Here is a 20,665-nt window from a genome sequence, read left to right as displayed (position 1 = left end):
CTAACTACTAACTCGCAGTTAATAAAAATATAATATCCTTGTATGATCGAATTGATTGAACTTTTATTAATGGTAAACTACCAAACTTAAGCATAATTATTATTATGTTAATAAAGAGGTAAACAAAGTTATAATATAACTAAAATCATCACCACGTACTCCACTACATTTCTTAATCCTGACATAGTGACATCCATATATAATTTCATAACCGACCAGGGTAATTAATTAAAAAGTAAGTGCATACGCCATATATGGACATATGGTCATTTGATCAATATTAAGGAAGCTAGTAGCTGTGTGTAACAACGGGGAATGAATAAATGATAGATTCTGAAAATACTTTCTACTGACCATACTTCTGGAATTCCCATTCAGTGTTATCTGGAAATTAAGACAAATGAAACAAACAAAATTACATAAATCATGTAACCGACTAGAATGTCATAAATGTACGTAGAGTAGTAATATATATATATATATATATATATATATATATGGGGTTTGCTAAGGGCTGTGTTTAAGGTGCATAAATTGTTTGTACATGTACCATGAAAATCAGGGCGAGATTTTAATATGGAATGTACAAATTTTTTTTTATGCACGTTAGGGCTGTGTTTAGCATTTCCCATATATATATGGGGGAACTTACGGAAGTAATTAATAAGCTTAAGTAAATTATACATATAATACCTAATGGACAGACTTGACGGGTTTTGAGCCAGTTGCTAATACAATGAAAATGAAACACATGATTGCAGGCCCCTACACACAAAAACCAACATGATATATACTATCTATTAGTAGTATTGACAACATGATACATATATCTATGATATATAGATCATATATGCATCAATTAAATGAAACATATGTGATGAGAATATATAGAAAAAGGACCAAAGTTGGTTAATTTATAAAACGACATTAAAAGAGGCAGCCCGGTAGGGCTTGAATTTCTTTCCTTTTGATCATCAATTAATAAAAACTTTTATCATACGTCGGCCCACTGCTATTACTTTCACAATATGACAATATGCATTTAGCTTAAGCTAGCTAGCTGCTAGCATTCAATTAAAATTTTTTTGCCTGACATATAATTCCAACCTTAAAAAAAGAGTTTTCAATGAGTATATATCCCGATATTACCACTAAATAAAAAGGAGCCACTCAATCAGTAGTGAAAACCAAAAAGAAGCCAATCTTGAAGTCAAGCATTATATTGGCCGAAATTGCCAGCAAACACAAATCTCATTAAATCAAAGTATTGAAACAGCCGAAGTGTACGGATCCAAAAATTCTAGGGAATGAGGGCTAGCCCATAAAAAAGTTTCATACTAAGAGTTTTCAATTAGCCCATAAAAGAACATTGTGGATCCGTGAATGAGTACGTATAGTACGTTAGTACAGTAAAAATGACACTAGGAGACCGGAGACTTTCGGTTCCACATTTGGTAGTCACAAAAGTTGCTAGATAACAAAATATGTTTTGTATTTGACTTTTCGGGTCAACAAACGTTCAACAATGACAATATCTTTGACCAAAGGAAAAAAACAAAAAAAAAATAATAATAATTCCTCAGTTTTAAATGCAATGTAAATACTAAAACTTTTGGCCTCGACATGATGTCATCGAAAGTTTCCCACTTTATTTAAACATTTGGATTAAAAGAAAACTATATAAAAGTAAAATTACCCCAAGCAACTACGCACTTGTCACCGCTGGAAATGGAAGTGCCTTGGTTAGCCTGACATTCAATACCTGTACGTTTGCAAGTCTACAAAGTCAACCAACCACCACTCAAAATGCAAAAGTGAGAAGAAAAGTCTACATGCAAAAGTGAACATATATACAGATATTTTCAATATGCATAATTACATTACATTACATTACAATATCATTAAGGCTCAACCTTATGAACAATGTCACGTGCTACGTGGCGCTGTTTTATTGGTTCACCTGTACCTCACGTTTTTTCCCAGATTTTGCCATATCAGATTCCGTTAAGGTTATTTTTTTTGGGTTTTTTTTTGTTTCCTACATAATTTTTTTTGCTTTTGTGTTCTCTTTCTATTGGTCCACCTATACCCCGCATTTTTTCGGATTTTGCCATATCGGATCCCGTTAAGGTTATTTTTCTTTCGTTTTTTGTTGGTTTATTACATAGTTTTTTTGCTTTTGTGTTTTCTTTCTATTGGTTCATCGTATACACCACATCACTATTTAGATTTTGCCATTTTGGATCCGTTTGGGGTTTTTTCTTGGTGTTCATCATAGTTTTTTGGCTTTTATGTTCCCAAATAATATATTGGAAACTTTTACTCAACATTTTATTTTTCCTTTGTTATTTCTATTTTCTTTAAGGTTATTTATCTTTCGGTTTATCTTGGTTTTTTGATACTTTTTTTTTTTACTTATATGATCTCTATTATTGGTTCATCATATATCCCGCATCACTATTTAGATTCTAACATTACGGATCCCATTTGGAGTTTTTTTCTTTCGTTTTTTTGGCATGGTTATCAATAGTAACCATGCTTATTGAAACTTGACACGTGGCATCGGTTATAAAGTGACACATCGCACGTTTCTTATATTTTGGATTTTGTCATATTGCATCCTGTTCGGATTTTGTCACGTCTTTTTCTTTTTTAGTTTTGTTTTTCCTTTTCGGAATTTTTATTACGGGTTACTTCTGTTGTTTTTTTCACACTTTTTATTTGTCATTCAACCTTATTGTGATACACCCCGTACCACTACTTGCATTTTGCTATATCGCATCCACTTGATATCTGAATTAATATATTGATATTTTTGTCATATCACATCCCGTTCAGGTTTCTACTACGGGTTAGTTTTGGTTTCTTGCATACTTTTAAACAAACATATTAATGACAAAATTATAGCTAATTAAGCTGTTGAAAATTCACGGCATATATACTAAAATAACGAACCGTTTCAACAAAGGAATTGAGACTCGCAACGCGGGTACAAAATTTTCTAGTTAATGATACTTATAAGTGAGAAAAAAAATAATTATTTTATCTATTTCATTTTAATACTTATTTTTTTGAAATTTGAATCGTAAATATTTACCATCATGTTAAAACAAGATTGTAGTATCCTATCACATGACGTTTTCTTTGAACGACATGTGTCCAATTTAAATCATAACTTAAGTTTCCTTATTTTTAACAATTGTATTCCTAATATAATCTTAATCTTATTATATACTAAAAGAAAGTTAAAATAATGACTTATTGACCAATCACATCGCTTGATTTCATCAAATTGACTCTCATCATAACCCTAATAATCATTATCCAAATATATTATTATATTAGTATCTATACTCTATATTAAAGAAAATACCCCCATGTTGAAAGTTACATGTGGGGAAATGTCTAAAATGTCCTCCTGTGTAATATTTTCACCTACAAGGCTACAACCCTTTAAAATATTTTCACATACAATATTCTCTTAACATTAATAATTAAATTACACTATCAATTCTTTATTGTTATAAAATATCTTCATTAACGTTTTAAATCAATTACTTTTATATGAATTATCTACGGCACTCGACGTCGCATCCACCACCACACCGTCTCCGTCACGACCACCGCCGCATCGCGCGGGCACAATGCTAGTTTATATTAATATTTGTAGAAAAAGTTTCACTAAATTACACATTTTTGTTTTCCATTGATAATTTACACTTTTTAACCTTTAGTATTTAATTTATGTTTATCAGAATTTTTAACCATCAACTTGAGAAGACTTTTTTTTAAGGGAAATGATTAATCCTCCTAAAATAATGACCTAAAGATCTTCCTAACTATTTAATGAAGGCATGTGACAAGATTAAGAAAGATAATTAGTGGATACCACATATGACCTTCTTATAATTTTAGGAGTATTTTAGACTAATTTTTAGGAGGATTTATCATTTTTATTTTATTTTATTTTATCATTTAATTAATTAAAAAAAGTTTCATCATATGAAATATTGTGTAAAAAAAAGTTTTTTCATAATATAAAATAAAATATATTTATTCAATATTTTAGAAGTATATTCTTTTCAATTTGTTTTTATTTATATTTTTACATTTATAATTGATTATATCTTTAAAATGTTATATATAATCCGTGTATTTGATACGTGAATAAACCTTTATTATTCTCTATAATATATCCTATTTATTATTTATTACACTATACAAATGTTTACAACCCTTTGGCTAATTGGCTCCGTCAAAAGTTCAACGAAAATAAAACGAAGAAATCAAAAGTGGTTTTATTTTAACGGCAAAAATATATATTAAAGAGATTTCTTGGTTTTCAACTTTTCATTCAAACAAAAATATTAAAGAGATTTCTTGGTTTTCAACGAAAATAGTTTTGTTTGGTTTTGTTCTATCCACACAAGAAAACTAAACCTGGAGTTTAGTTTTAGATGATTCAAGATTTAGCGGTCTCTGATGTTTGTTATACATATTTATATGGACTATCTGTAAATCTACATATGTTTAATTTATTATTTATTTATCTTATATTTAAATTTAAATTTAAATACTTCAAAATAAATCTATTAATAAAACTACAAATATTTTAAAGTTCAGTAAGGTAAATTTTGAAATTTTTTTCTAATGTATATAAAAATCTAAATATTAAAACTCTTTATATAAACAAAACTTGAGAAACAAATTTACGTAGATCGGTAGAATATTTCAAAGGATATATGTCAGTACATATATACCGTTAATTGGTACATCGTATGGGTATTAGTTCCAGTAAATATATTGATATAAACGAGTCAAGGGAAGAGAATACTGACATGACTCCGCCACGATATGGTTCCTACAAATTGCGCATCTCTCCACGTTGTCTATCTCTAAACATAATCATAAACAAACAAACATAATAATAATCATATAAAAAGCGAACGAAAATGAAAGAAGAAAGAAGAAAGAAGAAAAAAAGGTTAGATACCCCATCCCCATAGAGAAATAGCGTTCCATTTTTTGATCTCGAAATGCTTGTCATTATTATTATGATTTTTCTTTACGGAAGTGGATCCTTCGTTGCCAGCCGTGTCCATCTTTCGATCACAATATAGAAGGCGGCAGTATATATGTATCAATTAGATGAAATGAATGTGATGTTGTGTAACCCCAATATATACACACTAACTATTATATAAGCCCTATTGGTGTTGTGTTTTTAATTAATTTGTAACTGACTTATTTAGGTTATAATGGCAAGATCTTCCTAAATTTATAAACATTAAAAACTATTTGTTTACTAAAAATAAAAAAAATGCGTGCTATTATTTCCTATTCTATACTATCTATATAAACAAACTACCCTCCAAAACATTTAACAGTCTACCTTTATAATTTCTAATTTACCATTCTAATCTATACTACCATCAAACACTTTCCTGAAATTTTAAAAATACCCTTAAAAAAAACTTTACATGTGTCCCTTCTCTTCCCTGAAGTTGCTCACATAGTATACCAAAAAACACACGTGCGTTACTGAATATAATAATAAATCAACATAAAAAAACGCTCACTCTAAAACATCAACGGCGGTTTGCACTTTCAGCCGGACTAAGAAACACTTGAGTTGAATTATACATTCATATAATAACACGGTACCAAACCAACGTTTTTTTCCTATGCCCCGCCGCATTGCGCGGGTACAATGCTACTAGGCTAGTCATAAAAAAAACTAAGAATAATTTTTGACATTTAACATTTTTAACTGTATATATCTTATCTCCAACCAATATAACAAAACAAAACTGATGATCAACATGTGTACCTTCTAGTTTATATTCTAGATTCTATAATTTCCAGTTACCCCTCTCTCTATATATATATAGTAATTAAATTTACTTAATTTATTAATTGCAAAAATTCATATAATGTTTTAAATTTATACTAGCTTATAAACCGGGCCGGGGTGATACTCGGGCATATTAAAGATATTAAGGATATGAGATACAAAAAGATAAACATAAAAAAAAACACTACCTACATCTTTATAAAAAGTGATGATAAAAATAAAGAACCATACAATTGTGTACATGCTATAATTTGAATTTTTTTTAGAAAAAGTGACCAACACTCGGGCAAAAATGTATTTACATAAGGGAAAAGGGAATATAAGGCTGTCCGATACCTAAGCTTAGGTGTGGAACCCCTCACATACTAATATTTTATTATTTCTTGTTTAATGAATAAATGAATGGGCCCCCATGATTTTTATGGATTAAAAAAACAATATGTGAGTGTTTCACACCTAAGCTTAGATACCCGACAGCCTTATATTCCCATCCCCCTTTACATAATAAAAAAACGTAAAAATGTTGACCAAATTGATGGTGTTACATATCATTTCGTTTACTATACATATGTTTAACTGTTATTACTGAACTCATACTAATAAATAATAATAACGAAACACAATTATGAAAACAAAAGTAAATTGGATATAATCAATAATGTACCAATGGTTTTTTGAAATCATATTTAAATTGTAACAACTGTTAATGAGTAAGTTAAAAAGAAAATTATAATAAAATTAGTGAGACGTCATTGATAATTATGACATTTAGTTGGATAAAAAAAATGTTCTACATTAGGCTTGGTTAGGTTTTAGAAAAACTTCAAAGTAAAACGATTATAAATAAAAAGTTAGAAGACAATGTTATAAAACAACTAAATAAAAAAAAAGATAATTATTAAAAAAAATTGTGAGGTTACCATGTAAGATATTTTCGAAAATAACTATGTTATCAAAATTTTGTTTTTTTTTATATTATAGATTCTTATAATTTGATTTACCTATATTTTTCAATTTAAATCCATCTATTTAACCATTCGTCTTATATTAAAACTAGCACAGTACCCACGCAATGCGGCAGTGGTCATGGCGGTGACGGTGTGGTGGTGGGGTCGATTGTTGGTGGTAGAGGTGGTGTTGAGTGGTGTAAATAATATATGTAAAAGTAATTGATTTAAATGATTAATAGAGATATTTTAAAAGATAAAGTACTGAGAGTGTAATTTAATTATTAAAGGCATTTTAGACAATTCTCCAATGTAACTTTCAACAAGGAGATTTTTTTTAATATAGTACGAGAACGGTAGCCGCACGTTGCGGCGGCCGTCGAGTTGGTGGCGGTGATAGGTCATAGATTGTGATAGCCAAATGCCTTAGTCGTCCGCCTTCGGATTTAAAAATTCGTCGAAAGTATATCAAATGACATCTTTAATGAAAAAACATGAAATTTTAAGAAAACTCATATAATTATTATAATTTATCGATGTACGGTTTTTGAGATAAAAGATTTTGAATGAATTGGAGGAATAAATGATTTTGGAGGAGAGAGAAAAAAATGATTGGTTGAAATTTGAAGAGAGAGAAAGAGTAAAATAGTTATTTTAGGTAAATATATAGATAATAGAGGACATTTTGGGAAAGTAAATGTTGAAACTTAAAATTTAGATAAGGGCTTCTTGTTGATCGATGTCGTTGGACCAATCAAAAATAAAACTAAATGCCACTACTTAGTATGGGTAAGTCGAGTGTCGTATACTCGTATCCCCATGGAATCATGGGAAAGTGCTAAACTATTTGAACAGTTAATTGAACTAAACATAAATGTAAAACCGATTTGATGATTGATTTGATTAAACACTAAAATTAATTATGAACTTAACACAGTAATTCAATTAAACAAAGTAGACCATTCTCATGCTACTAATTATGCTTTCAAATATGTAACCTAACTTATATTCGTTGGGAATCACATAGACATGATTCATTATAATGTTTGGATTGAATGAACTTAAGAACTAAAGTAATCGGTTGTGATGATTCACAATAACGAAAACCGGGGAATTGACACAACTAGATTTTCAATTCATTAAAGTAAAATTACAAGTTCATGAGAGATTCATTCAATAATCAATGATTACTTAACAAATTAAAATCAAGTGATAGATGAATTTCATTCAAAATCATAAACAAGTAATAATTCAAACAATCCAAAAAACATTAGATGTTAAAAGACTAATGAGAAATTAAACATCTAATCGAACATGAATATGAGAAAGGTTGAACATAAATGTCTTACATAATTGTTTATATGAGAATGATCAAAAGAAAATCTAGCATATCATCTTCATCATTGAATCTTCAATTTGAATTGTCATCATCATGAATTGGTGATTTGATGATGATATTGGGGTCTTCTCTATTTTAGGAACTGCTATTGTGAGTGAATAATATGAGTTGTAACTTCCCAAGTCGTGAATAGAAGTGATATAAACTGAAAATTAATTAAATCCTCCAAATTCGGAATTCTGCACAATGACCTGGCGTAAGTTACGGCTCATCTGGGCGTAACCTATGCCCCTTCAGATTTCACTTGGCGTAACCTACGGCTCCTTCCAGCGTAGCTTACGCCCTTTGTTTCTTCAGAATTTCAGTTTTGACTTCCTTTGACTTTTACTTGATCCTTTTAGCTCCAACTCACAACTTATGACCTGAAACACTTAATCAAACATAAACACACCCTAATCATCTATTAATCTTCACAAAACATGTCCTTTTTATATCTTAAAGTTGTACGAATTAGGCGTTTATCATTTGTTTGGGTAATGATTAATCCTCCTAGGTTGTTAGCCTAAAAATCCTCCCAATTAATAGGATTGTAACATGTGAAAAGTCAGGGGGTGAGATTAGGAAAGAGAATTAGTGGTATCCACATGTCACCATCTAAAGCTATTAGGAAGATTTTTAAACTAATTTTTTAGTAAGATAAATCATTTTCCTTTTTGCTTTATAATACGACAATAGTGTCTGCGCGTTGCGGCGTTGAGATGGTGGGGGTGATAGATTATAGGAGGTGATAAGTCATAGAGTGTGATAGCCAAATGCCTTAGCTGTACGGGTTCCGCCCTCGGATTTAAAAAATCGTCGAAAGTATATCGAATGATCTCTCTAATGAAAGAGCATGAAATTTTAAGAACACTCATACAATTTGTTTTTTTATAATTGATCGGTTTATGAATTTGGAGATAAAAGGTTTTGAATAAATTAGAAGAATAAAATGATTTATGGAAGAAAGAAAAAAAAATGAATGGTTGAGATATGAGGAAAGAAAGGAAAATGAGTGGTTTAGATTTAAGGGTATATTAGGTATACTAGGTAGAGATGTTTAAATTAGTAAATAAAGAAGAAGGGTAATTTAGGTAGTTCAAATCATCTTTTCCTAAAAAATAAGAAGGCAAAATGCTTTATAAGATAGTATAAAAGTATAGATATAGATAGTATAAATGTATATTATTGAATGTTTAATGTTGAAAAGTAGATTTGATTTATGACAATGAAGGATAGATCAACTGGTTGGAGTAATCCCTAGTTTACCCCAGGTCATGGGTTCGACTCCCTATAGTGACATGTCCAGGGGGTTTTTCCTTTGAATCACCTGTAACGGTTTATGGTCTACATCTCGTAGTCTAGAGTACGTGCAAGGCTTCACCATTATACGGTGAGGTGTCCCCCGATGTCGAATACCGACTGGTTGTTCAAAAGATTTAATATAATATAAATAGTATAGATATAGATAGATATTCATAAACAACATGTGTATTTGACAATTGTATAAATCTAGTTATCTAACTTCTAACATGTCATACGTTTAAAATATTGTGTATGCAAGAATCGTAAGGCGCATATATCGATCAATGCATTAGTATGAACACTGGACCATTCATAAAACCATTCATTGTACTAAAATGAAGTATTAGTATCACATAGCTCAATAATATATAGTTGATTGTTTCAATATTTTGGATATACATCATATTTTATAAGGAAATATTAATAAAAAGTAACCTATGTACACAAATTTCCTACTAAAGGGAATCTATTTAGTTTTCATCTATTTAAAGGTTTTCATCTCTAAAATGCAAATATAACAAACCACAGGGACTATTTGTGACATTTTCTCTAAAAATTAAGGATGTTTTTTTTATTGCAATTTTTTTTAAAAATGAAGTGCTATATATATATATATATATTCAGTCAAATTTAAAGGCCTCATAAACACGTTTGATGACATGATAGTGGTAAACTAGTATGGTATTCACGCCTCTAAACAAGATCCGGCTAAAGGTGGAAACTTGAAATTGCTTTGGTTGTTTGTTTGAGAGTAGGGGTTTACTATGTTGATGGGTTATTTGAAATCTATCATTCACGTTTTTATTGTCTTATTTGTGTGTCTTACAATTGTTCTTATAGGTAGGACATCAGGTGACGTGGAGATTCAATGGAAAAGATTGGAGCAAGACGTGAATGAGAGATTTCTAATAATGATTATGATTCAAACCATATTGAGTTACACTCAAATTTTATAACCCATCAACATAATAAACCCCTACTCTCAAACAACCAAAGCAATTTCAAGTTTATGCTTTTAGCCGGATCTTGTTTAGAGGTATGGTAGAACGCGTGAATACCATACTAGTTAACCTTTATTGATTAGGTAATGAGGTAACAACATAAGCTTTCACACAGAATGGAAAAAAAGAGTTATGAAAAGGAATGACAATGGACCTTTCTTTTTTCAAATCCCTACCAAATGCATCTTTTTTAACAGAATGCAATACTTCTTTCCATTCTATGTCTCATTCATCCATACCAAACACAACCTAGGTCTTAAAAGAAAAGTAATGACACTCTTTCGATAACTCTTATATGGCAATAACCATCCCATTACACTTTCAACTAATCATAAACATACATACCATCATTTTTTCAATACCGATTTTAATCTTGGTTGATGAATCCTATGATGACAAATTCTTCCTATTTGTTTTACAATAACTTTAATTTTACAATAACTAATCTATATATAAATAGGGTTTTGCTAAACGAAGTTTTAAAGGGGGTGTTATTAAGATGCATTAAATAGTTGTACACTTAAGATAAAGTTCAAGGGGTGAGTTTTTTATACCAAAAGGTACAATTTTTTTATACACGTTAAGTTAAGCACAACTGCTTTATTTATCATTTTCAATATAAATATAGGATCACAAAGTTTATTTTATAATAAACTATGTTCTCATTTGGTTTGTATTCTAAATTAAAAATGAATATATTTGATTATGAACATATATTTCTCAATTTTTAAATCCCTCAATATGCTATAAAAATGACCGAATTCAGAATTCTTTTGACCAAAGATCCAAGTGGAAATATAGCAACTTCAAAAATGAGTAGTATAAATCTTTAAAAAACCAGTCATTTAGGGTAAACTTCAAATACCATACATAAACATAATAATTAAATTAATGAATAGGTAAACAAGTAACAATATAACCAAAATCATCACCAATACACGTACATTTTTTAATCCTGACATCCATATATAAGTTCAAAATAATCGGCCTGGGTGAAAAATTAAAAAATAAGTGCGCCATATATGTTCATTGGTCAATATTATTAAGGAAGCTAGTAAGTGTAACAACGGGGAATGATAGGTTCTGAAAATAAAAAAAGGGATATAGCTAGTAAATACACATATGTTGGCAGAAACTTTCTAATGACCATACTTCTGGAATTCCCATTCACTGGAATCTGGAAATTAAGACAAACGAACAAACAAAATTACATAAATCATGTGATCGACTACCATGTCATATATATACATAGAGTACTAGTAGTAGTATTAGTAGTAGTAACATATATCGCGGGCGGCAGTTAATTATAAGCTTAATTAGGGGGTGTTTGGAGTTGCGTTTTGAAGTGATTATCTGATTATTACGTTTATAAAACACAAATAATCAGAAAAAGTCAACACAAAATCTATTTTGAGAACGCAACCCAAAAGGCCAAACACCCCCCTTAAATTAAATTGGCATGTACTCCGTATAAGTTATTAGTATACAATATAAAATACCTAATGGACAGACTTGACGGGTTTTGAGCCATCTGCTAATACAATAAAAATGAAACGCATGATTGCAAATTCCTACACACAAAAACCAACATGAATTATATGAATCAATTAGTATTAACGAAGGAAAGGAGGGAGCACATATGAATCAATTATATGAAATGTATGTGATGAGAATATATAGGACCATTTATATATGCAACAGGATCATCAGTAGCTATAAGATAAAGTTGGTTAATTCATGAAAACGACATTGAAAGAGGCCGGCCTGTTGGGCTTAATACTTTCTTTTTAATCGTTGATAACAAGTTTCATCATGAGCCCACTACTACTTTTCACAATATATGTACATGTAGCTTAGCTAGGCTAGCATTCAATTAAAATTTTTTGGCTGATATATAGTCAAACCCGAATGTCGCTAATATAGTAGCTTTTGACTTTTCAGGTCAACAAACTCTCTACGACGAAAAAGTCTTCACCAAAAGGAAAAAATAGTATAAATTTTCAGGACGTCACTTTGCCTTGGAGAGTTTTTCCCTAATTATTTGACTTAATTTCAACATTTGAATTAACAGGAAACTTGATAAATTGAAATTACCCCAAGCAACTGTGCACTCCTTACTAGTGGAGCTACCTTGGTTAGCCTGACATTCAATGCCTGTACGTCATAAGTCAATTGTTAGGTTATTAGATGAAAACACAAAATTGATGAGTTTTTCAATTGGAACCAAAAACAAAAGGCTAAAAATGAAATAAAACTATATTAAACTTTCTTCGATGATAAACCCATAAATCCGTAGTTAATTATATACTTCAACTAGTCCTAATACCCGTACATCGTTGTATCATAAATAAATTCAAATATGCCTCTTACATGATTCGTGAATATGAAATAAATTGTGGTTAAGGTAAATCGATGAACGAAGCTAATTCATAATAAACAATAATGATAAATATAATATATGTTTAGTTAAAATTTTAGATTTACCTTAAAATGTTTGAAACCACATCAAAATCAGAACTTGTAAACATAGTAGATGATGACAAATAGCCTTGTGATTTCAGATGGTAAACTCAAAATTTTGAAGCATTCATATTAATAACTTATTATAATTAATATAAGTAATAGGGGTTAAAAAATTGAGAATAAAAAATAGACAATTCATTAATGAGAAAAATATCAATCAAATAAAGTTATAATATATTTTGTATCAATAAGCTAAGAGTTAGGGTTTAGTTATAAGTCTAACAAGGAGATTGAATTTATATACCACCAAAAAAATAATTTAACAAAATAGAGTTTAGTTTTAAGTCTAATAAGAATGTTGAATTTATATAAAACTAAAAAAGCTAATTTATCAAAATAATAAATTAAAGGGACGATCAAAAATTATGCCACTTGTCGTTTTAAGAACATGTCGATTTTGTTTTAGTTTATTGGTAGATATGGTAAACATATTTAACGATATACTTTATAACTCGATCCTATGTATTGTAAACGAAATAAATAGGATTCCGAAAAACTTATAAAATTGTTGAATAAAATAAATTGATCCAACACCTAAGAGGATTGATTATAAATAAGATAAGATCAGATCAGATCAACATAAATAAAGTCGATCCAAAAGAATTCGAACAAGCTTATAAACTGATACATGAAAATTTACAAAGCAAACTTAATTATACATCAAAATAAAACCAAATATCATTGTGGCATTTATGATTTATTGGTACCGAACTTGATCAATATTTTTATATGATTATTTTAGTTAATATTTTATGTTAAAAGTTGTATTAGTCGAATACAAGCAATCTTGAAAAATGAAAATAAATAGGAACAAATGTTAGATATAAAATATACGAGCAACATACATGAAAATATATAAAGAAAAAAAACGAGTCAAAGGAAGGAAATACTGACACTCCATCATGATATGGTTCCTACATATTGCGCATGTGTCCACATCTAATTCTGAACAAAAACCATTAAAAAGCAAACAAAAATAATCATAATCAATTAATAATAAAAAGAAAGAAAATGAAAAAAAAAAAAAAAGAAAGAAAAAAAAAGTTACGTACCCTATGCCCATTGAGAAATAGCGTTCCACTTTTTGATCTCAAAACGCTTGTCATTTTTGTTGACGGAAGTGGATCCTTCATTGCCAGCCGGAATAGTAGTACTATATGCCTTGTTCATTTTTGATCACAATATATATATATGGCGGGCGGGCAGGATACATATATACAATCACTATTGTGCAACTGCAAGCCCTATCGTGTTGCGTTTCAATTATTAGTAAACGATGATTTATTTAGGTCATAATGGCGACACAAATCAAAATCTTCTTAATTTATTTAAAATTAAAATATTGAAAACTATTTGTTTATTAATAAAAAAAATAGAAAAAAAAAATACCTTTATAACTTTATTTAACGTGTATAAAAATAATATACATTTTCATATTAAAAGTTTACCCCTAAACTTTATGATAATAACAATTATTTTAAACACTAACTGTGTAGCTACCAAGACCCATAAAAAAGTTTACATAATTGTATTTCTGTTTCATTGAAAAGAATAATCTCTCGTTTTTAAAAAAAAATAGTGGGTGGGAACTCTCTGGTCACATGTACCATTTTGGTACCCAAAACACACACCCATATAACTCATGTCCGATAACTCACCATCCTCACACATGAAATCACAAGATATAGTTTTTATATTTCTTTTGACAATTTTTGAATCTGTGACCCGTAGCCTTTATTTATGGGTCCATGTGGTCACATTATGACGTAACCACTAGGAGTTCACCCCATTGGTACAATCTCTCGTTTTTTAACTATACACAAACACACACACATATATACACCAGAAGTGTACCCGCACAATACGGCAATGATGGTTAGTGGTGGGTGGGGACAAAAATAGGTGGTGGCGGTGGCAGCGATGGGTAAAAATGTGTTATTATTGTAAAAGCATGTGATTTAATAAGGATAGTTTAGTTATTTCAAGAGTTTAGGGATACGTTGTATATTATTTTATTAAAGCTAGAATAGATATTTTAAGAGCTATTTTAGTCTAATTAAGTATGTTGTATATAGATGATGTAAATGCAATAAGAGTAATATAGTCTTTTAAGTTCTTAATTACTTAAAGATGAGGTACATTTCTATATCTATACTTTTTTATAAAGGAAACTCCTCATTCCCTCCTTAATTTTAAGAAATTGAAATGACATATTTACCCTTCATCTTAATACATCCTTATTTCTATTTTATAGATTGGGACTAAAATGTCTTTAAAAAGAATTCAACCTCTAACTCTTCATCACACAGAAACACATAGCAAAAACTCTAACTCAAAATTCATCTCCCTCCCCCCCACTTTTTTTTATCCCACACAACAATTCATCATATCTCCGACCGCAATGAAATTACTTTTACGTAATAACCACACCATCACTGTCGTCGTTACTACCGCTGCATTGCGCGAGCACCAATCTAATATTATAAGAATTGAGTGACAAATATCACATTTACATATATTTTAAGTGGTAAGTTTACCCTTATAAGAAAAAACCGACAAATTTACTATTCACATATATTTTAAATGTGAAATTTACGCGTTTAACTATTTTACTACTTATATAAAAAACATAATTACATATGTACTAAAAATTTATATGAATTTATAAGTTTTTTATGAATTAAATGTACAAGTTTTATTTTAACCCCCTAAACCCTAAACCCTAAACACATAATAAATTCTATCAATTTTTATTTTAACCCCCTAAAGTTTATATCTTTTAATTTTTGCCACATATCAAAATTTTCGTTTTCATTTTATTAACACTAAACTTTTGATTCCCTAATTTCATCATGAAACAACTTTTACAAAGTTATGGTTTTTTACTTTTAAACGTTTCGATTTGATTATTTCCATCTAACGTTATATATATAACATTTTTTAATATATAATAACTTTCATCGTTGTTACGTTCTATGTTCATAAAACATTTAAATCATTCCTTTAGTTAATTTTTTTAGCAGCGAATTAGTAGTTAGTAGTTAATATTGTAGTTAGCATTCGAGACAGCACAGTGATATCCTTTTATAATAGTTATCTTCTACACGATGCACTGATACGTTAATATATGAGTAATTTCCTAAAAAGAGAATTATCTATACTATATTTTAACAATATAACACTTAATTTTTGAAAGTGTTGAAAAATATGTAATATTTTCACCTAGCACTCTTTAAAATATTTTCAACAACACTATCCCTTAACATTAATATTTAAATTACACTACCAATCTTTTATCTTTAAACATATCTTCATTAACTCTTTACATCAATTACTTTTACATCAACTATCTACATCACTCGACGCCTCATCTACCACCAACAGTCGCCCCAACACCACATTGTCGCCACAACAACCACCGTCGCATTGCGCGGGTAACGTGATAATCTATACTATCTATACTTCTATTATAAAGCAAATAGCATTTGTCTTACATTTTAAATTTCAACATTTATTTTCTCAAAATGTCCCTCATATCTATTCAATATTTACCTAAAATAATTATACGAGTGAATCTCAATGACCCATTTTTTTTCTTCTCTCTCCTGCATAAATTATTTTATTCCATTAATTCATTCAAAAATTTTTATCTCAAAAACCGTATATCGATAAATTATAAAAATCATATAGGTATTCTTAAAATTTCATGTTTTTTCATTAGAGAGTTCATTCGATGTACTTTCGACAAATTTTTAAATCTGAGAGTAGATCCCGTACGGCTAAAGGTGGAGCCCGTAAGGTAGATCATCCCATCACCACCAGCGCCACGACCGCCATCACAGCCGTAACGTGCGGATACCTTTCCTCGTTTTTTTAAATAGAGAATTACATAAATATGACTAAATTGGACATCAGCATTAGTTTAGGGACCACTGTGCAACTTTACCATTGCCTGTCATCCATCTTCTGTTATCCGTTCATCCTCTCTTTTCTCCGCCGTTACGCCGTCGCCGAATACACACTCACAATGAGCGCGTGCAGAATCCTCCGGCGGTGCCCCCTCTCATGTTTAGACTTTAGTACCACACGCTTTAACAATTGTACCCCCTCCGTACACTTTCCACTCAACCGCCTTCACTCTCACATCTCAGGTCACTTTCCTCATTTATATATCATTTATATGTATCTATATCTGTATAATATATATTCATTTTCATTTATATAATATATATAATTATAAAATAGCATGTATATATATTTATATGTATTTCAGATAGATTTAATTTAAATGTATGTATGTTGAAATGTCTAGGATTTAAGCTTAAACCCTACCATCATTCCGTACGATCGTACGGATCGGTTCAACCGTCCGTTTCGTTCGACGATGAAGAAGAGGATCAAATTGAAAATAAAACAGTTAGGGATTTAATATGGAGAAACACAAATGATGATGTCACTAGTTTTATGAAAATGGAGAGGAGGACTGAACCTGAGTTGTCGAACCGTTGGTTTCCGTATTTGGATAGGTTTAAAACTGGAGATACGTATTTGAGTAGTCGAGAGGTGTTGGATGCGGTTGACGATTCTCTGATGAATTTGAGGAAAGAGAGGTTTAAGAATGTTGTGGATAACAGGACTTATTCTGTTTGTTTGGTCGTTGAGGGGTTGTCGGATGCTGGAAATGTTTCTGCTGTGTTTCGTTCGGCGGATGCTTTAGGTTTTCAGTCTGTTCATGTTGTGTCGGACAACAGTAGCAAAAGGTGTTAACCCGTCTGAGGTGACTTTTGTTTGCGTTTTTGATCCATTTTATAAAAGTAATAGAAATTAGAAACGTCAGGTTTGTATGAAAATTGGTTGGTTCATATTTGAGTAAAGATGTGTCTTTCGTTATTAATGTAGGTATAGAGAGCATCGTCATGTCAGTATGGGTGCTGAGAAATGGTTGGATATCGAGCTTTGGGATTCTGTAGAAAAGTGCTTTGAAGTTTTGAAGTCACGTGGTTACCGCATTGCCACAACCCATCTTGGGATGGAGACGGTACTTGCTAATTTATATATTTAGCATAATAAAACTTTTGTTTTAATGTTGAGGTCCACTATTTTGGAGAATATATACGTGATCAGCTCTGTGTTCTATTTGAATGTTTTCAGGTTTCGGTTTATGATATGGATTGGTCGAGTCCGACTGCTATAGTCGTTGGAAACGAGGGCAGGTAGTATTTCCTGCTTCGTTTGCTGTTCTTTTATAAGTTAATGACGTGTTGCCTTCTTTATTGTTGGTTTATATGCGATAAACCCATGATTAGCTATCTGATGATTATTTGTTTGCATTATACATATTTTCTGTAGTATAACATTGGATGTTGACTGTTTATAAGCAGTTGATCCCATTGCAACGGTTCTGTCTTGTTCAATTGTTGTTCTGTTTCTTTAACTTCCACAATGAAAGCACAATTGCTTGATGAACCTTACAAGTCTTGAGATCATTTTCTATCTGCTTTGTTTGGGATATTACAAGCTTCCCATCACATATATCAAACATAACTGGTTCCTTTGTTGATTTAGTAATTTAGTCCTACATGCATGGTTATTGTCTATTTCCACAATGTTGAAGTTAGAAGCTCTCAAATGAGAATTTCCTATCTTATTCATTTTTCTAGTGTATTACTGAAATTCACAAAGGAAAGTCAAATCTTTGCGATTGTTGGCGGATGTAGGAAGATCTGTAGATCATGTTTCTTAAAACTCACTATTTTGTTTGCATACTTGTGTGCTATTTGTATCTAAGTAGTTAAGGACCAAAATTTCGGTTTTTCGGTCAAGGACTGGTATTTGAAATATCGGTTATTTCAATGGTATTTCGGTAATCGTAATATTATGAAAAATGTTATATATACCAAAAAGATTGCAATTATACACACAAAAAACAAGTATATTAAGTTAATACTCAATCTAAATATCAAAGTCAAGCTTAAAAGTGTCAATATCTGATAGAATAGTGTTAATACTTTAAAATTTTAGTGTTTCTTATGTTGTTTTTTAGTTTGGACAAAAATAATTTAATAAAAAAAAAAAATCTGAAAAACTGGTATACCACCGAAATTTGGACTTAAATTTGACCGATTTCGGTGAGATTTCGGTAAATTTCACCGAAAATCTCGGTACCGAAATTGTAGACAAAAATCTATACCGGTATACCAGTGGAGGACCGAAAACCGAAATACCACCGGTATACCACCGAAATCGACTACATAGATTTGTATATTGGTCCCCAGCCATTTGAAACTTATATTTTGCAAATTTCGTTTCTATGGTGTTAGATGAAGTATGGGTTTCATTTACTATAAACTATTTTTGAAACTTTTATCTTATAACTTGGAATTCAGATTTGATCTATAAAATGCTGACATTTCTTCAAAAATTTTTGTTCGGGTATATATATCTGCTTTGGTTATCTTGATCCTGACTTGAATGCTTATTGTTACAGCGGGATTAGTGAAAAAGCTTTGAAAATGTCAGATTTGCATTGTAGTATTCCAATGAAAGGAATGGTGGACTCGTTTAATGTCTCTGTTGCTTCTGGGATCCTTATGCATCACGCCGTGTGTGATAGAACTTCACGATTGGTAAGAATCATAACTAAACACATTTTACTATAGAAAAGAACTAACTTGATTTTAGTAGTTTCACTCTCTTCTAAATCTGTTCACTGCTTATAAACTATTTGAACTGTAAACAAACATCTCACAGTTCTAACGTATATATCATTTTTGGAGTGGCAATTTTCTCACCGGTTGGCGGTTGCACCTGAATTTTTGTTAAAAAAGTCACTGGTTTTGCAAAAAATATGGTAAAACGCTTATTTTGGTGAGAAAGAACGTCTCTGTGAATTAAAAGACCACTACACCCGTTCTTGCGAAGTTGATTTCTTTTTTCTACATCTGCTAGACTACATACTAGTGTTTGGAACTCAAATCTCACTCAGATATGTTCTTTTTATATCAAGGGCTGTCATGGTGATCTAACGTCAGAAGAAAAGCAAATATTACTTGCTGAGTTTTCTTTAAGACATAGCAGGAGTTCAATAAGCATTGCACATGAGTATGCGAAACGAAAGAGTAGAACTGTATCTAAACTTTGATGAGATTACACCTCAACTGCAACATTAGTCCGGATAACCTGTTGGATTATTTGGTGTGAGCTTGCAATTTACCTGCTTAGACCCATCATGGATTGATATACCTTCTGCTCTATGCAATTGTACTCTATAGGAGTAACGATTTCACGTAATTTGTATTTACACTCACATAGCCTGTGTCCTTTTATACAGATTTGTATGGGGTATTTTGGTAAAATATATAAGATACTGGTAGTCTTGTAGAAGCAAATATGTTAAGATCATTTCTAAAAATTTTTTGAAATGCTGAGCTTATAAAATAGTATATCTTTTTTATGTGTTGAAATCTGTTAAGCTTAAGTATGTAAAATTAGGATATAATTATCTTATAATTCATGGAAAGTATTTTTTTTTTTATCACCTCTTGTTCTTGCTGCCAAATTGTCGACATTTTTGCTTCAAGATGTTTATGTTCTTTGGGATCAATTGAGGTTTAATCTCATTTCTGTTGAAGTGTGTTCGACCCTTTTGGTCTTCTTTTCG

At 30.5% G+C, this 20,665-nt stretch overlaps 2 protein-coding genes and 1 pseudogene across 2 annotated transcripts; 1 reads left to right on the top strand and 2 right to left on the bottom strand.

Moving 5' to 3' along the window:
• Nucleotides 1–346: 346 nt before the first annotated feature.
• Nucleotides 347–5,129, bottom strand: LOC122588803 (RING-box protein 1-like). Its single transcript, XM_043761010.1, has 5 exons — nucleotides 4,994–5,129; nucleotides 4,839–4,895; nucleotides 1,697–1,762; nucleotides 694–765; nucleotides 347–384 (listed from the first exon to the last, which is right to left on the bottom strand). Exons 1-5 carry the CDS (start codon nucleotides 5,100–5,102, stop codon nucleotides 347–349), a joined length of 342 nt encoding a protein of 113 aa, XP_043616945.1. The 5' UTR covers nucleotides 5,103–5,129.
• A 6,374-nt stretch (nucleotides 5,130–11,503) lies between these two features.
• LOC122587544 lies at nucleotides 11,504–14,175 on the bottom strand (annotated as a pseudogene).
• A 2,760-nt stretch (nucleotides 14,176–16,935) lies between these two features.
• LOC122588517 (tRNA (guanosine(18)-2'-O)-methyltransferase) lies at nucleotides 16,936–20,426 on the top strand. Its single transcript, XM_043760651.1, has 6 exons — nucleotides 16,936–17,156; nucleotides 17,318–17,765; nucleotides 17,905–18,043; nucleotides 18,157–18,218; nucleotides 19,493–19,631; nucleotides 20,012–20,426. Exons 1-6 carry the CDS (start codon nucleotides 17,033–17,035, stop codon nucleotides 20,144–20,146), a joined length of 1,047 nt encoding a protein of 348 aa, XP_043616586.1. The 5' UTR covers nucleotides 16,936–17,032; the 3' UTR covers nucleotides 20,147–20,426.
• The last annotated feature ends 239 nt before the right edge of the window (nucleotides 20,427–20,665 follow it).

The sequence above is a fragment of the Erigeron canadensis genome, chromosome 2, assembly GCF_010389155.1.
Source record: "Erigeron canadensis isolate Cc75 chromosome 2, C_canadensis_v1, whole genome shotgun sequence".
NCBI classification, from domain to species: domain Eukaryota; kingdom Viridiplantae; phylum Streptophyta; class Magnoliopsida; order Asterales; family Asteraceae; genus Erigeron; species Erigeron canadensis.
This window is presented reverse-complemented; position numbering and strand designations above follow the sequence as displayed.

Coding starts and splice junctions, on each gene's coding strand:
- LOC122588803 (XM_043761010.1), bottom strand. CDS start 5,102: ATGGACACGGCTGGCAACGAAGGATCCACTTCCGTAAAGAAAAATCAT. Junction 1,763..4,838: donor CCATATCGTGGCGGAGTCAT/GTCAGTATTCTC, acceptor GCAAACGTACAG/GTATTGAATGTCAGGCTAAC. Junction 385..693: donor CCGTCAAGTCTGTCCATTAG/GTATTATATGTA, acceptor CTTAATTTCCAG/ATAACACTGAATGGGAATTC.
- LOC122588517 (XM_043760651.1), top strand. CDS start 17,033: ATGAGCGCGTGCAGAATCCTCCGGCGGTGCCCCCTCTCATGTTTAGAC. Junction 17,157..17,317: donor CCTTCACTCTCACATCTCAG/GTCACTTTCCTC, acceptor TGAAATGTCTAG/GATTTAAGCTTAAACCCTAC. Junction 18,219..19,492: donor GTCGTTGGAAACGAGGGCAG/GTAGTATTTCCT, acceptor TTATTGTTACAG/CGGGATTAGTGAAAAAGCTT.